This window comes from Ictalurus punctatus, unplaced genomic scaffold, assembly GCF_001660625.3.
Source record: "Ictalurus punctatus breed USDA103 unplaced genomic scaffold, Coco_2.0 Super-Scaffold_100056, whole genome shotgun sequence".
Taxonomy (NCBI): domain Eukaryota; kingdom Metazoa; phylum Chordata; class Actinopteri; order Siluriformes; family Ictaluridae; genus Ictalurus; species Ictalurus punctatus.
In genome coordinates, this window is record NW_026521088.1 from 223,130 (window position 1) to 240,000 (window position 16,871).

Here is a 16,871-nt window from a genome sequence, read left to right on the forward strand (position 1 = left end):
GATAGTGGCCCATTTTACCTTAACCAGCTAGATCAGTTTTGCTCTACCGGTGTGGTTGGGGAGGTGGGTAAACCCTGTGTATAGGTTACTGCTGAAACAAGAGACCACGACAGTCCTTCAGCATTCAATGCAGCAGGAACATTTAGGGTGTGCTGCTGTCAGTGCAACTCATTGTACCACGAGAGCTGTGGAGAAGATGTGCTTTCTATTAAATGAAATATATTTCCAGTGTTGTTGCTATGGCACACTGAACACAGTAGTGTCAATTTACTGTTAAAATGTGTTGTTATCTTTTTATATTGGCCCATTTAACTGAACAGCTGGCCCAATTTGCCTGAACATTGTGTTGTGGCTCAAGAGGATACATGCAGATACTCTAACCCTCATAATTTTAAATCAATGATACTTTTTCACATTTTAATATATATATATATATATATATATATATATATATATATATATATATATATATATATATATATATATAGAGAGAGAGAGAGAGAGAGAGAGAGAGAGAGAGAGAGACCCGTGCTAATTTACAAGAATATCATATTATGTATAGCTTATTTGATGGTATTACAAACCATTTATCAAAAAGTGGCCCATTTTAGCTGTCTTCACCCTATTGATCTCCAGTCATCAAGTTCGGTCGGGTCTCCTTTTTTATATATTAATGAAATTACACAACGGTAAAACAATTCATTTAAAGTTCCCTCCTGTAGTCCTTCATTATATAAATCACTTAAGAGATCTTACACACTTTATAAAATTCAGCTGGGAGTGTGTCAGGTCCCGGGCTTTTCCCCTCGTTTAACTGCAGAATTTCTTCTAATACATCCTCTTCCTTAATGGGGTTTTCTAAATGTTGTGTGTCTATATTTCTTAATGGTGAGCACGTCGTTAAAAAAATCTGTTTGTTTATTTTACTTGAGGCTGCTTGACATCTTTTTCTTATGATATCTCTTATCTTTCTCGTTATTAACAATATTGCCCAAATTGTCTCTAATCTAGTTCTATCAGCTCTCCTGCTCTTTAGCTCTTTTATAACTTTTTGTGGTTTCCTGTATAGTTTGTGTCAATATCCACCTGTAATTGCACTTTTAAAAACCATTCGTCATTTAATTGCCTTAGTTCCGATTTTATTTTATGTAAACAATCGTCATCGTCTATACATCTGTCTCTTAATAGACCTTGCCTTTCTCCATCATTAACCCTAATTGGGCCTGTCCTCAGACCAAACATGCTGATTGTAATTTAATAATTGATGAGCTAGCAAAGAAAGCTGCTGTGGAAGGAATAACATTTTCAGGTGTCACAGGGCTAAAATCAATTGCAGCTAACAACATTAGAGAACCGGTAGGCCTGAAAAGCACTCAGAGTGACCCTTCAGTGACAGAAGCAATCGGACCGAAGAGCAACGGACAAACTATTGTAGACGGTCTGTTTGCCGAGCATGATGCACAGGACAACATGTTAGTGTACAGATGTGGTGACACTCCAGTGTTGATTCCACCTGTAAGACTGCAGCATGATATTTTGTATCGTATCCACAATCAGAAGAAATCAAAGGGACAATTTATCTGGGTCTCAGAAATATGTGTATAATATCACCTAAAGTGACATTCACACAGTTATAGCACGAGAGCAGCAGTGGGACATCAAGAACCATCCCTGGACAAAAGGGCTATGTGGCCGTAATTAGCATTCAGAAAGACATTTGTCTCGATAATCCTTTCACCTCACCATTTGGGGTCACACCTGTAACATCCGTACTGTGAGAAGAGAAAGTGCTCGAATCAAATGCTATCCTTAATTTACATTACATACAGAAAACCTGGTTTGAAACAGTATAAATGTCTGTGTTGATATTATTCGGCGTTCACTTTGACTCTCAAAGTGCTTCATGTACTTTGTCACTGCCACGCTGTAATAAAGTTATTCTTCTTTGAGATCTTCGACATCCACTTATTTTTAGGGTTAGGGTTAGGGTTAGGGTTTGGGTTAGGGTTAGGGTTAGGGTTCTCTACTCTCTCTCTCTCTCACATACTACTATAACTTTATAAGAATAATAAAAAGGAATATTAAGATATTATAAGGGTACTATCTTATAATAATAATATATATACTCTTTATAAAAAACAGAATAATAGGATATGTAGGACAGTAGAAGAGTAATATAATGATATGATGATATTATGAAGTAGGAAATACAGTAAACCGTTTTTCAAGCAGTATATCTATATATAAAATAGAGATATAGAGCAAATATGAAAATAAATTATAAACTAGAAATGCAGGCTCGCAAGGAAGGCCTTAATTTTAAGAGAGAACCATGAGGAGCCATTTATAAAGGTGGCTGAGTCAAGCTGCCCCCCCGTGAGATAATAGTAAGACCGAGGTCACTCTAGATTGTTTTGTCTCTCTACTTTACTTTTGATTTTATGGGTTATTTAAATCCCTTGGTTTTGATTCTCTGGGTTATTAGAAATCCCTTGGTTTTGATTTTCTGGGTTATTGGAAATCCCTTGGTTTTGATTTTATGTGTAATTTGAAAACCCCTGGTTTTGATTCTATGTGTAAGTGGAATGGCCCTTTTCTGGAACATAAGAGTAAGGTAGATGAGCTCTTTTTTAACCCTATTGGTAGTGATATCATAGTCTTCTTGAAACATATGGGTTATTTACTGTGTAAGTACAGTATAAATACTGGAGCTTAAGCTCAGGGTATCAGATCACTTCTGAGAATTCTCATCGGTGTGGATCTCGTGTAGTGGAACGGAACCAATAAAGCTGGACCCTTGCTTCTTCTCACTCACGGCTGGTGTTTTTTTTCTATCTCCAACTGGGCTCAGAGGTAGATGTGAGTATTGGCTTCTAAGTTGAATTTTAAGTGTTTTGGGGTAATAGGCTAAATTTGAGCCAGCACTTGTCCTCTTGAATCTTGTCCTGAAGCAACAAAAGTAAGAAATTCCAGAGTTCGTTCAGTATCAAATTTGGCAAATGCTTCCTATTTTTTCTTCAGCTGCAATCACATACTTCCTCAAGTCTGTAGAAGTTCAGTAGCATCATTTTTGGTGGTGCCCCGGAATAAATTATGTGAATCTGCATCAAATGACCAACAAAGCAATACTAGCGTGACTGGAATTTGTACTTTTTGGGTTTCTATCAATTAAGCAGAATATAGATATAAATTTCCCCAAAGAGGAAATGTTTCCACCATGGGTGCATAAAAAAAAACAACAACACCATAATAAATGGTTAATTAATAATTATAATGGTCAGAAGATAGAAGTGGAAACCTTTATTTGTCAATTATACATTACAGCACAGTGAAATTCTCTTCCCAGCTTGTTAGGAAGTTGGGGTCAGAGTACAGGGTCAGCTGTGATTCGGTGACCCTGGAGCAGAGAGGGTTAAGGGCCTTGCTCAAGGCCTCAACAGTGGCAGCACTGGGGCTTATACAGAGCATTAACCGTTGAGCCACCACTGCCCACAATGTATTATTTTTATGTCAAAATAATACAATAAACAGTAATAATGCTGATGAGCTCTGTTTGTGTAAAATACCCAAAACCTACCTCTGTTTTAGGCGGCGTTGTGTGTTGTGCTGGATGGAGCATGACTGCCCTCCTGTGGCCAAACTTGGGAACGGCAATTTCCCAGAAGCGGTATTCTGTAATTTATCTTTTAATAATGGTGTTTATATGTTTGTAGTATTTAGCCATATTAATATTAATATCTCTCTCCTTTTTCCCCTTTAGGATAATTATTGATGAAACTCATATTTCATTCAGGGGGCACAGTGGAAAGTGCTCAGCACGTTCACCTCACACCTACGGGGCTGTTGGTTTGATTCTCGCCTCCATGTTCTCCGCATGCTTTGTTTCCTCCACGTACTCCGGTTTTCTCCCCAGTCAAAAGGCATGTGTTGTGGGCTGGTTGGCATCTCTATATTGTCCAAAGTGTGAGATTGTGCCCTGCAATGGGTTGGCACCATGTCCAGGGTGTCCCCTGCCTCATGCCTGAATCCCCTGGGATAGGCTCCAGGCTCCCCGTGACCTGTGTAGAATAAGCGGTACAGAGAATAGATGGATGGAAGCATGGAGATTTCATCCATTGCTCTGGATGGATCGTGACTGCCATCATGTGGCCCAGTTTAGGAAGTGCATGTTTCTATGATTTTTTTAGAGCAGCGTTTCCCTACCTTTTTTCAGTCACGGCACCCTTTGAATATTTTCAAAAAATTTGTGCAGCCTACACAAACACTGATGCTAGACAGCGTTAAGCCTGGTTTATACTCGACATGTCCGGCAAAAATGATGTCATTGCGGAGTGTGCGGTCGAGCGTGTTGAGTGCGTGAGGCTTCATTTCTCATGGCGGTCCGCATGGCGCCGGATCCGGAAATGAATGACTTGGAGGCGACTCTTGCCGGAAAGTACCATAGAGGGAGCCAGATGGCACAAAATTCATGGAAAGGTTTTTAAAATAGTGATTTGGATTTGCTTTGTACATACTGCTGAGATAATAAAGCCAAAACTGAAAGTTTTTTGGGGTGCACCATGTTTTCATTCATCAGTATCTTCACAAATAAACACAGTCACTACACTACACCATCAGACACAGTGATTACACCTCATTCTGCTGTCTTTATACGCAGAGACCTTTACACTGATGGTGAACATCCAGAGTGATCATTCTGTAATATCTTTCTTTTCTCTCTATACATAAAGAGATATTTACACTGATGGTGAACATACAGAGTGATCATTCTGTAATATCTTTCTTTTCTCTCTATACATAAAGAGATATTTACACTGATGGGAGAATATAATAATCACCTGGTTTTGTAAATGTGAGAAATGACATCTGCAGGAAGCTCGACTTTTTGATGTCTACAGTAATTGTTAACATTTACAAAATGAGCCTACAATAAATAATAAGTCTATTTAATGAAAGTGGAGGTCCATGTTTAATAAAAATCTAATAGAATGAATAAAATAAATTGAGGTTGTTTAGTTCAGTTTTATACATGTTCTCATATTTATAGCTGTGTGTTGTTGTAATGCGACAAGTGATAATGTCACGGTTTATTGGGTTTTATATGATTATTATTATTATTATATAATTTATTATTATTATTGTTATGAGTGTGTATCTGTCTTATTATTTCTGTGTCTGTGTTATTATTTCAGACATCAGATATTTCTCATCTATATTAAATGTTTTCTACACATTTGATCATTTTAGAAAATGTTTGAAGGATTTTTACACACACCCCTGCTCTCATCAGACAGAACCTCGATTGGGAAACACTGGCTTAGTTACTCGTCTGACCAATGTGTTTAACTTACTCTCCATCATCACTTTTATTCTGAGTAACATTCATTATTCACACAAAAACTACTTACATACCAATCCTCACTAATATCAGGATACTCGCTCTCATTAAGGGGAAAACCAGAAAAAATACATTTCTGCAAATATTTAAGTAAACTTACTCAGTGTATGAGTTCTGCTTCTTTATCTAATGATCTGCTGAGTGTTTCTACTTCCTGTTATTTTATTTTAGTTTATATATTTGTATAGAGCTCAGTAGAGAGACAATTGTTTGTGCACAGCTGAATGAAGCCACGAGATAATAAATGAAGGTAGTGAAATGATAATGTGTGTGATGTAGATTTTACCAGACTTTTAATTCTGTTCTCTGTATTTGCAGCGTTTTCAGGCTTATACTTTCAGTATTTACAGGCCTTTGCTCGATGGATCAGAAAGCTGTATGATAACAAACCATATCTCTCTTTCTCTGTGTGTGTGTGTGTGTGTGTGTGTGTGTGTGTGTATTTATTACCCTACCTCTCTGCCCCCCCCCTGCAGAATAAACAGGTAGACAGTGAAAGTGAAAGTGAAAGTCAGTCTCCATTTAGTGTGGAGAGGAAAATACACCATTTCAAAAGTAAAAACACAGTGAGTATCTACATCTAAAGCTATAATATATAAACACACTGATGTACACCAGAAGCAGAATAGTATTGTGGGTTTGTACTGAAGTTTGAATGTACACAGGTTGTTTTATGACTTGATACAGTGACTATTTCCTGTAAGTGAACTCTGTGCTGATACAGGGTTTGATTTAACACGCCGATGTTGCAGTGAAGTAAACGTGTGTCCTGCTGTAAACTGGAGAAGGAGACATGACCTCCAACATGAGTGTGTCTGGAAAACAGGACTTAAAGAGAGACGAGAGGTGAGTAACTTTTCCATTCACCAGCAATAAATACACACCGTCTCATGGAACAGATCTGTATCTCTAAACACTCACTAGTTAACAGAGGAACTAAAGTTTGCTTTAAGGTGTTTAATAGCAGTGAATATATCACTGATCTGATCTAAGAACAGTTTAGAGAAATCATTCACTGAGAGAAGAGTAAAAAGGACTGTGCAATGTGGAGAAGAGCAGCGTAGCTTTGAGTCGGTGAATTCTACAGGCTTTAAGACCCAGCTGAGTCAGTTATCTGTGATTGGGACTCCTGACATCAGTGTAATTCCTGAGGTATGAGGCGTGTCTCCTGTTTGAATAAGTGTGCAGACTGGAGCTGAATTAAAAAGATGGAATTATTGGTGTTTAATGATGAACACATTGTGTAACAGTGCTGAGACAGCAGAGTATTAATTATTGCTGATATTTCTGTTTAATTCTAGAATGAAGGAGGGAAAGAGATCAGACTCACCAGAACCCAGCTGTGTGTCCATGAAGAGTGACTGATCAATGGAGCAACCACTTACCTTCAGAGACGGAGCCAGTTCTCCTGATGTGAGGTCAGTACAGTGAGGTGTTTTACAGCAATGTTCCACCTGATCAAACTCACTGGTCTCATTCTGAAGCAGTGAAACACTAAACTGTGCAGTGCTGCAGCTCTCAGACTGGCAGTGAGGAAAACTGCTTTAAGAGTTCAGTTCAGCCTGCAGTCCCTGAGCTGGAGGGTCTGTGGTGCTACACAGCAACATTTACACCTGGGACATTAATGACTAGATGACTATTTTATTCATAAACATGTTAGTGTCAGTGAGAAATCCTGAAATCAGTGTATTGTGTTAAGAGCATAGTGTTATATATCTGTCTCTGTATTTATTAGTGTGTGTTGTGCAGCTATGAATACATATAGTCTATATTACATCATGTGTTTTATTTCTTCACAGACCACAACAGAAGAAATCAAACCTCAGCAGAAATCAGTTGGACTCCATATTCAAGGTGTGTGTCTTTTTAATGTGTGTAACTTGTGTGTGAATATGTTGCAGGTTTTTTTTTTTTATTTAAGATCATGACAATTTACAGATTTAATAATGTGCAGCAGCATTATGGGTAATTGGACAGAATTTCAGCTGTAACTGTGGTAATAGAAAGAGACTTTTATTCTTTTCACAAAATAAAAGCATCTCTAAGTGTGTAACATTATAATATTTAGATGTGTTCCTGTGTGTTTCTAAGCAGGAGCTGGAACACAAAGTCATCACTCTGATAAAGAATGAGCTGAAGACATTTAGGAAGCTCCTGAGTCCAGATTACCCAGCATGCACTGAGAGGGAGGTGGAGGATGAGGAGGATCTGCACAGTGTCAGAGAGGTAGCGCTGAAGATCACACTGCACATCCTGAAGAACATGAACCACACAGATCTCGCTAACACACTGCACAACAGTAAGAGCTCTGAGTCATGGCTTTATTCCATCAGGTCCACTTTAGAGAAAGGAAATAGTTTTAGATAGGAACACTTTTAGTTTGAAGTTTGAGTTTAGTATCATGTACATCTGCTGCTTTTCTGTTCTGTTCGTGGTCCAGCTTGTGGTGACTCTGTACAATGGTCCTGTTCCTTCAGGAATATTTACTACATGAATCAGGAATGAACAGCAGCATTTCAATTTTACATTTAATCCTGTGTTCAGTGATTTTACATTAAAACATCTTATTACTTTGTTTATTAGAGTCTGTGGCCTCTGTGTATCAGACAAAGCTGAAATCCAGCCTGAGAGAGAAGTTTAAAAGAATTAATGAAGGAATCTCACAGCATGGAAGCTCAGCACTTCTGAATGAGATCTATACAGAGCTCTACATCACAGAGGGTTGGAGTGGAGACGTCAATAATGAACATGAGGTGAGACAGATTGAGACAGCGTCCAGGAGACCAGCAACACAGGAGACACCCATCAAATGTAATGATCTCTTTAAAGACAAGTCCATCAGAAGTGTGCTGACGAAAGGGGTTGCTGGAATTGGAAAAACAGTCTCGGTGCAGAAGTTCATTCTGGACTGGGCTGAAGGAAAAGCAAATCAGGACGTCACCTTCATGTTTCCACTTCCCTTTAGAGAGCTGAATCTGATGAAGCAGAAACATCTCAGTCTGATGGATCTTCTTCATCACTTTTTCCCTGAAATGAGAAAACTAGAATTAATAGACTCCTACAAAGTGCTGTTGATCTTTGATGGTCTGGATGAGTGTCGACTTCCTCTAAATTTCCAGAAGAATGAGAGACTGTGTGATGTGACAGTGTCAGCCTCAGTGGATGTGCTGCTGACGAACCTCATCAAGGGGAATCTGCTTTTCTCTGCTCTCCTCTGGATAACCTCTCGACCAGGAGCAGCCAATCAGATCCCTCCTGAGTGTGCAGAAAAGGTAACAGAGGTACGAGGGTTCAGTGATCCTCAGAAAGAGGAGTACTTCAGGAAGAGGATCAGTGATCAGAGCCTGGCTGATAAAATCATCTTACACATGAAGTCTTCAAGAAGCCTCTACATCATGTGCCACATCCCAGTCTTCTGCTGGATCTCAGCCACTGTTCTAGAGAGAATGTTGGGTGAAGCAGAGAGTGGAGAGATCCCCAAGACTCTGACTCAAATGTTCACACACTTCCTGATCTTTCAGATCAAACACAAGGACCAAAAATACCATCAGAAATGTGACCCTGATCCTCAGCAGACCAGAGAGAGTATCCTGGCACTGGGAAAACTGGCTTTCCAACAGCTGGAGAAAGGAAAACTGATCTTCTATGAGGAAGACCTGAGAGAGTGTGGCATTGATGTGAGAGAAGTGTCAGTGTACTCAGGAGTGTGTATCCAAATCTTCAGAGAGGAGTTTGGGCTTCACCTGGGGAAGGTGTTCAGCTTTGTACATCTGAGTGTTCAGGAGTTTCTGGCTGCTTTATACACATTTCTCTCCTTCATCAGCAGAAATGTAACAGAACAACCAACCATTAATCTGTCTGATCTTCTCAACAAGTCAAACATGTCTGATCTCCTCAAGAGTGCAGTGGACAAGGCCTTACAGAGTGAGAACGGACACCTGGACCTGTTCCTCCGTTTCCTTCTGGGTCTCTCACTGGAGTCCAATCAGACTCTCTTACGAGGGTTAATGCCACAGACAGGAAGCAGCTCTCACAGCAAACAGGAAACAGTCGAGTACATCAAGGAGAAGATCAGGGAGAATCCATCTCCAGAGAAATCCATCAATCTGTTCCACTGTCTGAATGAACTGAATGATCATTCTCTAGTGCAGGAAGTACAGACTTACCTGAACAGAGGAGGTTACAGTCGTCTCAGGGGAACCATACTCTCTCCTGCTCAGTGGTCAGCTCTGGTGTTTGTGTTACTGAACTCAGATCAGGAGCTGGATGAGTTTAATTTGAGTAAATATGACCGATCAGAGGAATGTCTTCTGAAGCTGCTGCCAGTGGTCAAAGCCTCCAGAAGAGCTGTGTGAGTATTTTTATTTATAAATGTATTACTGCATGGTTTATGATTTTAATGTAACACTGAACTGCACTGTTTGGATTAATGCTGGTTAATAATTACTCTAATCATCTTTAAACAAACCTCTGGTACTGTTAAAGAAGAGTTTCACTCTTTACACCAACACGTTACGTCTGCACTGAGGGCGGGGCCATGTGGACAAAACCTTCTATCACCATTTATTACCTTTTCTCTAAAACTGATGAAGAAATGATCTCTACAGAATAACTGCATGTATTCATCACTGCTTTTTGATCAATTTGTGATCTAAACACCAGTGAAAGGCACTTTTTCTTTTCTCCTTTCATTTGAAAGTTACATTGAACAGAACTTCACAAACGAGAAGAAGAAAAACAGAACACTGTCACCATGGGAACAATATGAATACAACATGTGACATTGGTGATATAGAGGATATAGGAAAATATCTATCCATAGACATGATTGATTATTCTATTTTCTGGTCCTATGATGTGTATCAACGTATCATATCGCCCAATCTGCACTGAGGGACACATGTGAGAGTGTCGTGGAAAACAATCTTTCCAACCTAAGTTAAAGACTTCAGAGACAGAGGGTTTGTAGATGCCAAATGTCATCAAACTTTATTGAAACAACAAAGTGAGACAGTCTGCAGAAAGTCTGAATTAAACACACACACACACACACACGTCTTTATATACTTTTCTGAAGCAGTTAAATTATCCCTAGTCGGGGCATTAACCTCTTCTTTCTGAAAACAAACCAATCTCCATCGCCGTAATGAATTATTCATATCTATATGATACATTACATTTGTGGTGCATGCGTTGTTAGTTGGATTTTCTTATGGTTTTATTGGGACAAGGTCATTTTTTGCAGCGCATGCGCCTTGCGTTGAATTTTCTGAAAGGTTTCATCAGGACAGGATTTTTACCTTGTCCCAAAATTCACCCTTATGCCTTAATGACTTTCTGACTTTAGTCCCAGCCTGGTACACTTCATTCTGGAAGTCTGATCTGTTATTGTGACACTGGTATTGAAGCTTAAAGGGCCTTGATTGGAAACACAGTTCTGGTGAATGTCTAATTGCTCATTTATTGCCAGAATAAAGCTGCTTTAGACAAAACACACGGTTCTTCTAACTCAGGTTAGACAGGACATACAGAGATACAGAAAAACACCTGATGTTCAGTAACACATAGATGTCTTCTAGCTCACTACACACTTACAACAGAACTTGATTAAAACTCTTCTGTGCTTTTTCACTTTCACACCGACCTTGTTTGGTTTGGACCGATCAGACTTTCTCTTTAGATTGGATCTGGTGTGGGATTAGTTTACAGGATGAAAGAGGATTGTCCTCGAGGACGGATTTCCAGTTAGCAAAAATATCATAATCCCTCTGTGCAGATCAAGGGATGCGTCCTGTTTACAACTTTAATCTCTAACAAAAAATGTGTGAATATTTACCATAAACAAACAAACAAACAAACAAATAAATAATGCATGCACTGTGTGAGACGGATTTCCAGTTACTCGTCAATTTACTCCACACACTCTCTCACACACACACACTCACTCACACACACACACACTCTCTCTGTCTCTCTCACACACACTCACACACACACACACAGACTCTCACACACACACACAGACTTTTTTACATGTACGTCCCTTAAAAATGGTTTCCATTATTCAAACGAAAACCCTTCTGATTTCATTTCAATAATAATAATGATAATAATAATAATAATAATAATAATAATAATAATAATAATAGTAATGCTGATGTGGTGTCCTGTCCTCTGATTTGTGTGTGTGAGAGAAACACACTCACATTTCTGTTACATGGTAAAGAGTAAGTGTATTATGGCTGTGTGTGTTTGAGATCAGTGTTCTGATATTTCATCATTTCTCTTCCAGTCTGTGTTGGTGTGATCTGACAGAGGAAAGCTGTAGAGTTCTGTCCTCAGTTCTCTGATCAAACTCCTCCAGAGTGAGAGAACTGGACCTGAGTAACAATAACCTGCAGGATTCAGGAGTGAAGCTGCTCTCTGCTGGACTGGAGAATCCGCACTGTACACTGGAGATACTGAGGTACACACACTCACTCACACACACACACACACACACACACACACACTGTACACTGGAGATACACACACACACACACACTGTACACTGGAGATACACACACACACACACACACACACACACTGTACACTGGAGATACACACACACACACACACACACACACACACACACACTGTACACTGGAGATACACACACACACACACACACACACACACTGTACACTGGAGATACACACACACACACACACACACACACACACTGTACACTGGAGATACACACACACACACACACACACACACACACTGTACACTGGAGATACACACACACACACACACACACACACACTGTACACTGGAGATACACACACACACACACACACACACACTGTACACTGGAGATACACACACACACACACACACACACACACACACACACACACACACACACACTGTCACTGGAGATACTGAGGTACACGCACACATACACACACACACACACACACACACACACACACATACTCTCTCACACACACACCCACACAAACACACCTACTCTGTCTCACACGCAAACACTCCCTTGTACTTCCCTTAAAAATGGTTTCAATTATTATAAAGCATTTATTCAAACAAAAACCCTTCTGTTTTCATTTCAATAATAATAATAATAATAATAATAATAATAATAATAAAAATAATAATAATAATAATAATAATGTTGTGGATAAAAATGACATGAAATAAACATGAGGGAGACTTAGTATGAGTAATATGTAATTTTATTGATAATTCACAGGACTGGTGGGTGCATAATCTTGAGGAGAGCGGTGGGGGGGGGGTGCGTCCTGGGGACATGGGATAGTCAGCGAAGGTGAAGTGAGAGGACCACTGAGAATGGGGCGGACTGACAGGTGAGAAGAGGGAAGAATGGTCGGGGCCCAGGTCAGAGAAGGTGACATCTTCCTCAGACTGAAAGCTGGCGGGGGGTTCTGGCTGGGTAGAGGCGTCAATACACATGTTCACGGAGCAGATTCTGTATCGGAGAGGGGGGGGGACCCCGCATTTCCATTTCCAGAGGGGGTGCTGCAAAGAAAGTTAAGTAGCACCATGATATCAGCAGTGAGATGCACAAGCTGATAATGAGTGTCCAGATCGAGATCCAGAACCAGATCCAGTAAAGGGGAGAAGAAGGAATGACAATGGGCACGTAGACACACAGAAGCGGTATTAAGCGGATATTGACGAATTGGATTCACACTTTAGAGATCTTTAAGAGTACTACACTATGGTTTATTAGTCGAAGAGTCAAAAAGAAGTATAAGAGCTGAGGAGTGCTAACACACACACACACACACACCCCATTATAACTTTATAAGAATAATAAAAAGGAGTATTAAGATATTATAAGGGTAATATGAATGAATGAATGCCTTTTATTGTCACTATACAAATGTACAATGAAATTAAGAGCCACTCCTTTTTGTTCCGTGCACACATGTACATTCAATAAACAAGAAGAATAAACAGATAAATAAACAAGATAAACAAGATATTGGGGTGGATGGGGGAGGTACTATGAAATTCACAGTTTTGAGACACTATATACATATGCTGTGAACTCAGTACATGTATGTGTTTATAATGGTAATAGCTTTCGGGAAGAAACTATTCTTAAATCTACTAGTGCTTGTTTTGATGCACTTGTAACATCTCCCTGAGGGCAACAGATTGAACAGATCAAAGCCAGGGTGAGAACTGTCCTTAATGATGGGTTTTTCCTCTGCTGAGGCAACGGTAGGTGTAAATATCCATCAGGGAGGGGAGAGGGCAGCCAATGATCTTCTGTGCTGCTCTTACTACTCTCTGAAGCCTCTTCCTGTCTGCTGCGGTGCAGCTACTCTACCACACCGTGATACAGTATGTCAGCAGGCTCTCGACGGACGAGCGGTAGAAGATCAGCAGCAGATTGGAGTCCAGATTGTACTTCCTGAGAACCCTCAGGAAGTGTAGCCACGTTTGAGCCTTCTTGATAACCGCTGTGATGTCCGTCCAGGGGATGTTTGCAGAGATAAGGATGCCAAGAAACCGGACGGTGTGGACCCTCTCCACACACTCACCATTAATGAAAAGGGCGGCCAGCTCAGTGTTGTGTTTTCTGAAGTCTACAATGAGTTCCTTGGTTTTCTTGGTGTTTAGAGTCAGATTGTTCTTTGAACACCAGGCTGCCAAGTTTAGGACCTCCTCTCTGTAGGCTGCCTCATCTCCTTTTGAGATGAGTCCGACCACTGTGGTGTCGTCAGCAAACTTGATAAGATTATTGTTGTGGACTGGTCTACAGTCGTATGTGTAGAGACAGTACAGGAGGGGGCTCAACACACAGCCCTGTGGAGAACCTGTGCTCAACGTGCGAGTGGAGGAGAGGTGGGGTCCGGGTCTCACTGTCTGGGACCGGTTGGTGAGAAAGTCCTTTATCCAGGCACACGTGAGGTGGGGGAGGTCAAGGGTGACCAATTTGGTGATGAGAATGTCAGGAATTATTGTATTAAAAGCCGAACAGTAATCCACAAAAAGCATCCGGACGTAGCTCTGTTGCTGCTCTAGATGTCTCAACACGTAGTGGACAGCTATGGCGATAGCATCCTCTGTGGATCTGTTCGCACGATAAGCGAATTGAAAAGGATCGAAATCTGGGGGGAGGTAGTCCTTCATGTGCTGAAGAACCAATCTCTCAAAGCCCTTCTTGATAACTGGAGTGAGGGCCACAGGACGATAATCATTCAGGCTAGTGGTGGGCGACTTCTTTGGCACTGGGATGATTATGGCTGATTTTAGGCAGGCCGGGATGACTGCTTGGGCCAGGGAGAGATTGAAAATTCTGGTAAAGATGTGGGCAAGCTGGTGGGCACATGATCTGAGCACCTTACCAGGTACACCGTCTGGGCCAGCAGCCTTCCTGGGGTTCACTGCCAGAAACATCCGTCTAACATCGTGTTCCCTCACAGTAAGTAGAGTGGTGCAGGAACCAGAAAGGAATGGAGGCAGGGCTGGACTGGTACGGGGGCCAGATGAGGGTGGAGGTGGGGCTGGAGCAGATGAGTGCTGTTGTTGTGATGTTTCAAAGCGAGCAAAGAAGCAATTTAGCTCTTCTGCCAGCATCGCACTCAGGTCTCCTGTTGTCGCCTCACGTTCTCTGTAGTTCGTGATGTTCTGTATGCCTTGCCACACCTCCCGTTTATTTTTGCTGGACAGGTGGGACTCTATGCCCCTCTTATAGGCCGCCTTAGTTTCCTTAATACCACCTTTCAGGTTGGCACAGGCAGCTCTGTACAGAGCTCTATTACCAGCTCTATTATTATTAATATCGTATAATAATAGAAAATTCTTTATAAAAAAACAGAATAGTAGGATATGTAGGACAATAGAAGGGTAATATAATGATATTATGAAGTAGGAAGTACATTAAACCATTTTTCAAGCAGTATAACTATATATAAAATAGAGATATAGAGCATATATGAAAATAAATTATAGACTAGAAATACAGGAAAAAGTAACTTACTCATACTTCAGATGGTGAAGATTCTTTCTCACAAGAAAGGCCTTAATTTTAAGAGAAAACCATGAGGAGGCATTTAAAACCATGAGGAGGTAGCTGAGTCAAGCTGCCCCCCCCCCCCCCCCCCCATGCGAGATAATAGTGAGACCAAGGTCACTCGTTGTTTTGTCTCTCCACTTTTGAAGCTAATGGTAAATTTAAAAGCCCTGTTTTTTGAGCTAATGGTAAGTTGAATAGCCCTTTTTTAGAACATAATAGTAATGTAGATTAGCTCTTTTTTAACCCTATTGGTATTGATATCATAGTCTTTTTGAAACATATTGGTTATTTACTGTGTAAATACAGTATAAATACTGGAGCTCAAGCTCAGGGTGTCAGATCACTTCTGAGAATTCTCTTCGGTGTGGATCTCGTGTGGTGGAACGGAACCAATAAATCTGGACCCTTGCTTCTTCTCACTCACGGCTGGTGTCTTTTTTTCTATCTCCAACTGGGTTCAGAGGTAGATGTGAGTATTTGCTTCTATGTTGAATTTTAAGTGTTTTTGGGTAATAGGCTAAATTTGAGCCAGCAATAATGATAACAGTAATAATAATAATAATAATAATAATAATAATAATAATAATAATGCTGACGTGGTGTCCTGTTCTCTAATTTCTGTGTGAGAGAGAAACACACTCACATTTCTGTTACATGGTAAAGAGTGAGTGTATTATGGCTGTGTGTGTGTTTGAGGTCAGTGTTCTGATATTTCATAATTTCTCTTCCAGACCATGTTGGTGTAATCTGACACAGGAAAGCTGTAGAGTTCTGTCCTCAGTTCTCAGATCAAACTCCTCCAGTCTGAGAGAACTGGACCTGAGTCACAATAACCTGCAGTATTCAGGAGTGAAGTAGCTCTCTGCTGGACTGGAGAATTCACACAGTACACTGGAGATACTGAGGTACACACACACACACACACACAGTACATTGGAGATACTGAGGTACACACACACACACACACACACACACACACACACACAGGAGATACTGAGGTACACACACACACACACACACACACACACACACACACACACAGTACACTGGAGATACTGAGGTACACACACACACACACACACACACAGACACACAGGAGATACTGAGGTACACACACACACACACACACACACACACAGGAGATACTGAGGTACACACACACACACACACACACACACACACACACACAGGAGATACTGAGGTACACACACACACACACACACACACACACACACACAGTACACTGGAGATACTGAGGTACACACACACACACACACACACACACACACACACACAGGAGATACTGAGGTACACACACACACACACACACAGTACACTGGAGATACTGAGGTACACACACACACACACACACACACACACAGGAGATACTGAGGTACACACACACACACACACACACAC

At 40.6% G+C, this 16,871-nt stretch overlaps 1 protein-coding gene across 3 annotated transcripts in view; it reads left to right on the top strand.

Moving 5' to 3' along the window:
- Positions 1 to 5,885: 5,885 nt before the first annotated feature.
- LOC128630380 (NLR family CARD domain-containing protein 3-like) overlaps positions 5,886 to 16,871 on the top strand; it is an 87,985-nt gene continuing 76,999 nt past the window's right edge. Inside the window, exons 1-7 of one of the 3 annotated variants that reach the window (XM_053678863.1) lie at positions 5,886 to 5,964; positions 6,123 to 6,244; positions 6,700 to 6,816; positions 7,198 to 7,252; positions 7,490 to 7,697; positions 7,982 to 9,749; positions 11,691 to 11,864. In XM_053678863.1, coding sequence (XP_053534838.1) covers positions 6,767 to 6,816; positions 7,198 to 7,252; positions 7,490 to 7,697; positions 7,982 to 9,749; positions 11,691 to 11,748 — 2,139 coding nt within the window. In that variant the 5' untranslated portion in view covers positions 5,886 to 5,964; positions 6,123 to 6,244; positions 6,700 to 6,766 and the 3' untranslated portion in view covers positions 11,749 to 11,864. Of the gene's footprint in view, positions 5,965 to 6,024; positions 6,245 to 6,699; positions 6,817 to 7,197; positions 7,253 to 7,489; positions 7,698 to 7,981; positions 9,750 to 11,690; positions 11,865 to 16,871 lie in introns of those variants that run through there. The other 2 variants (XM_053678864.1, XM_053678865.1) reach the window with 2 other exon arrangements.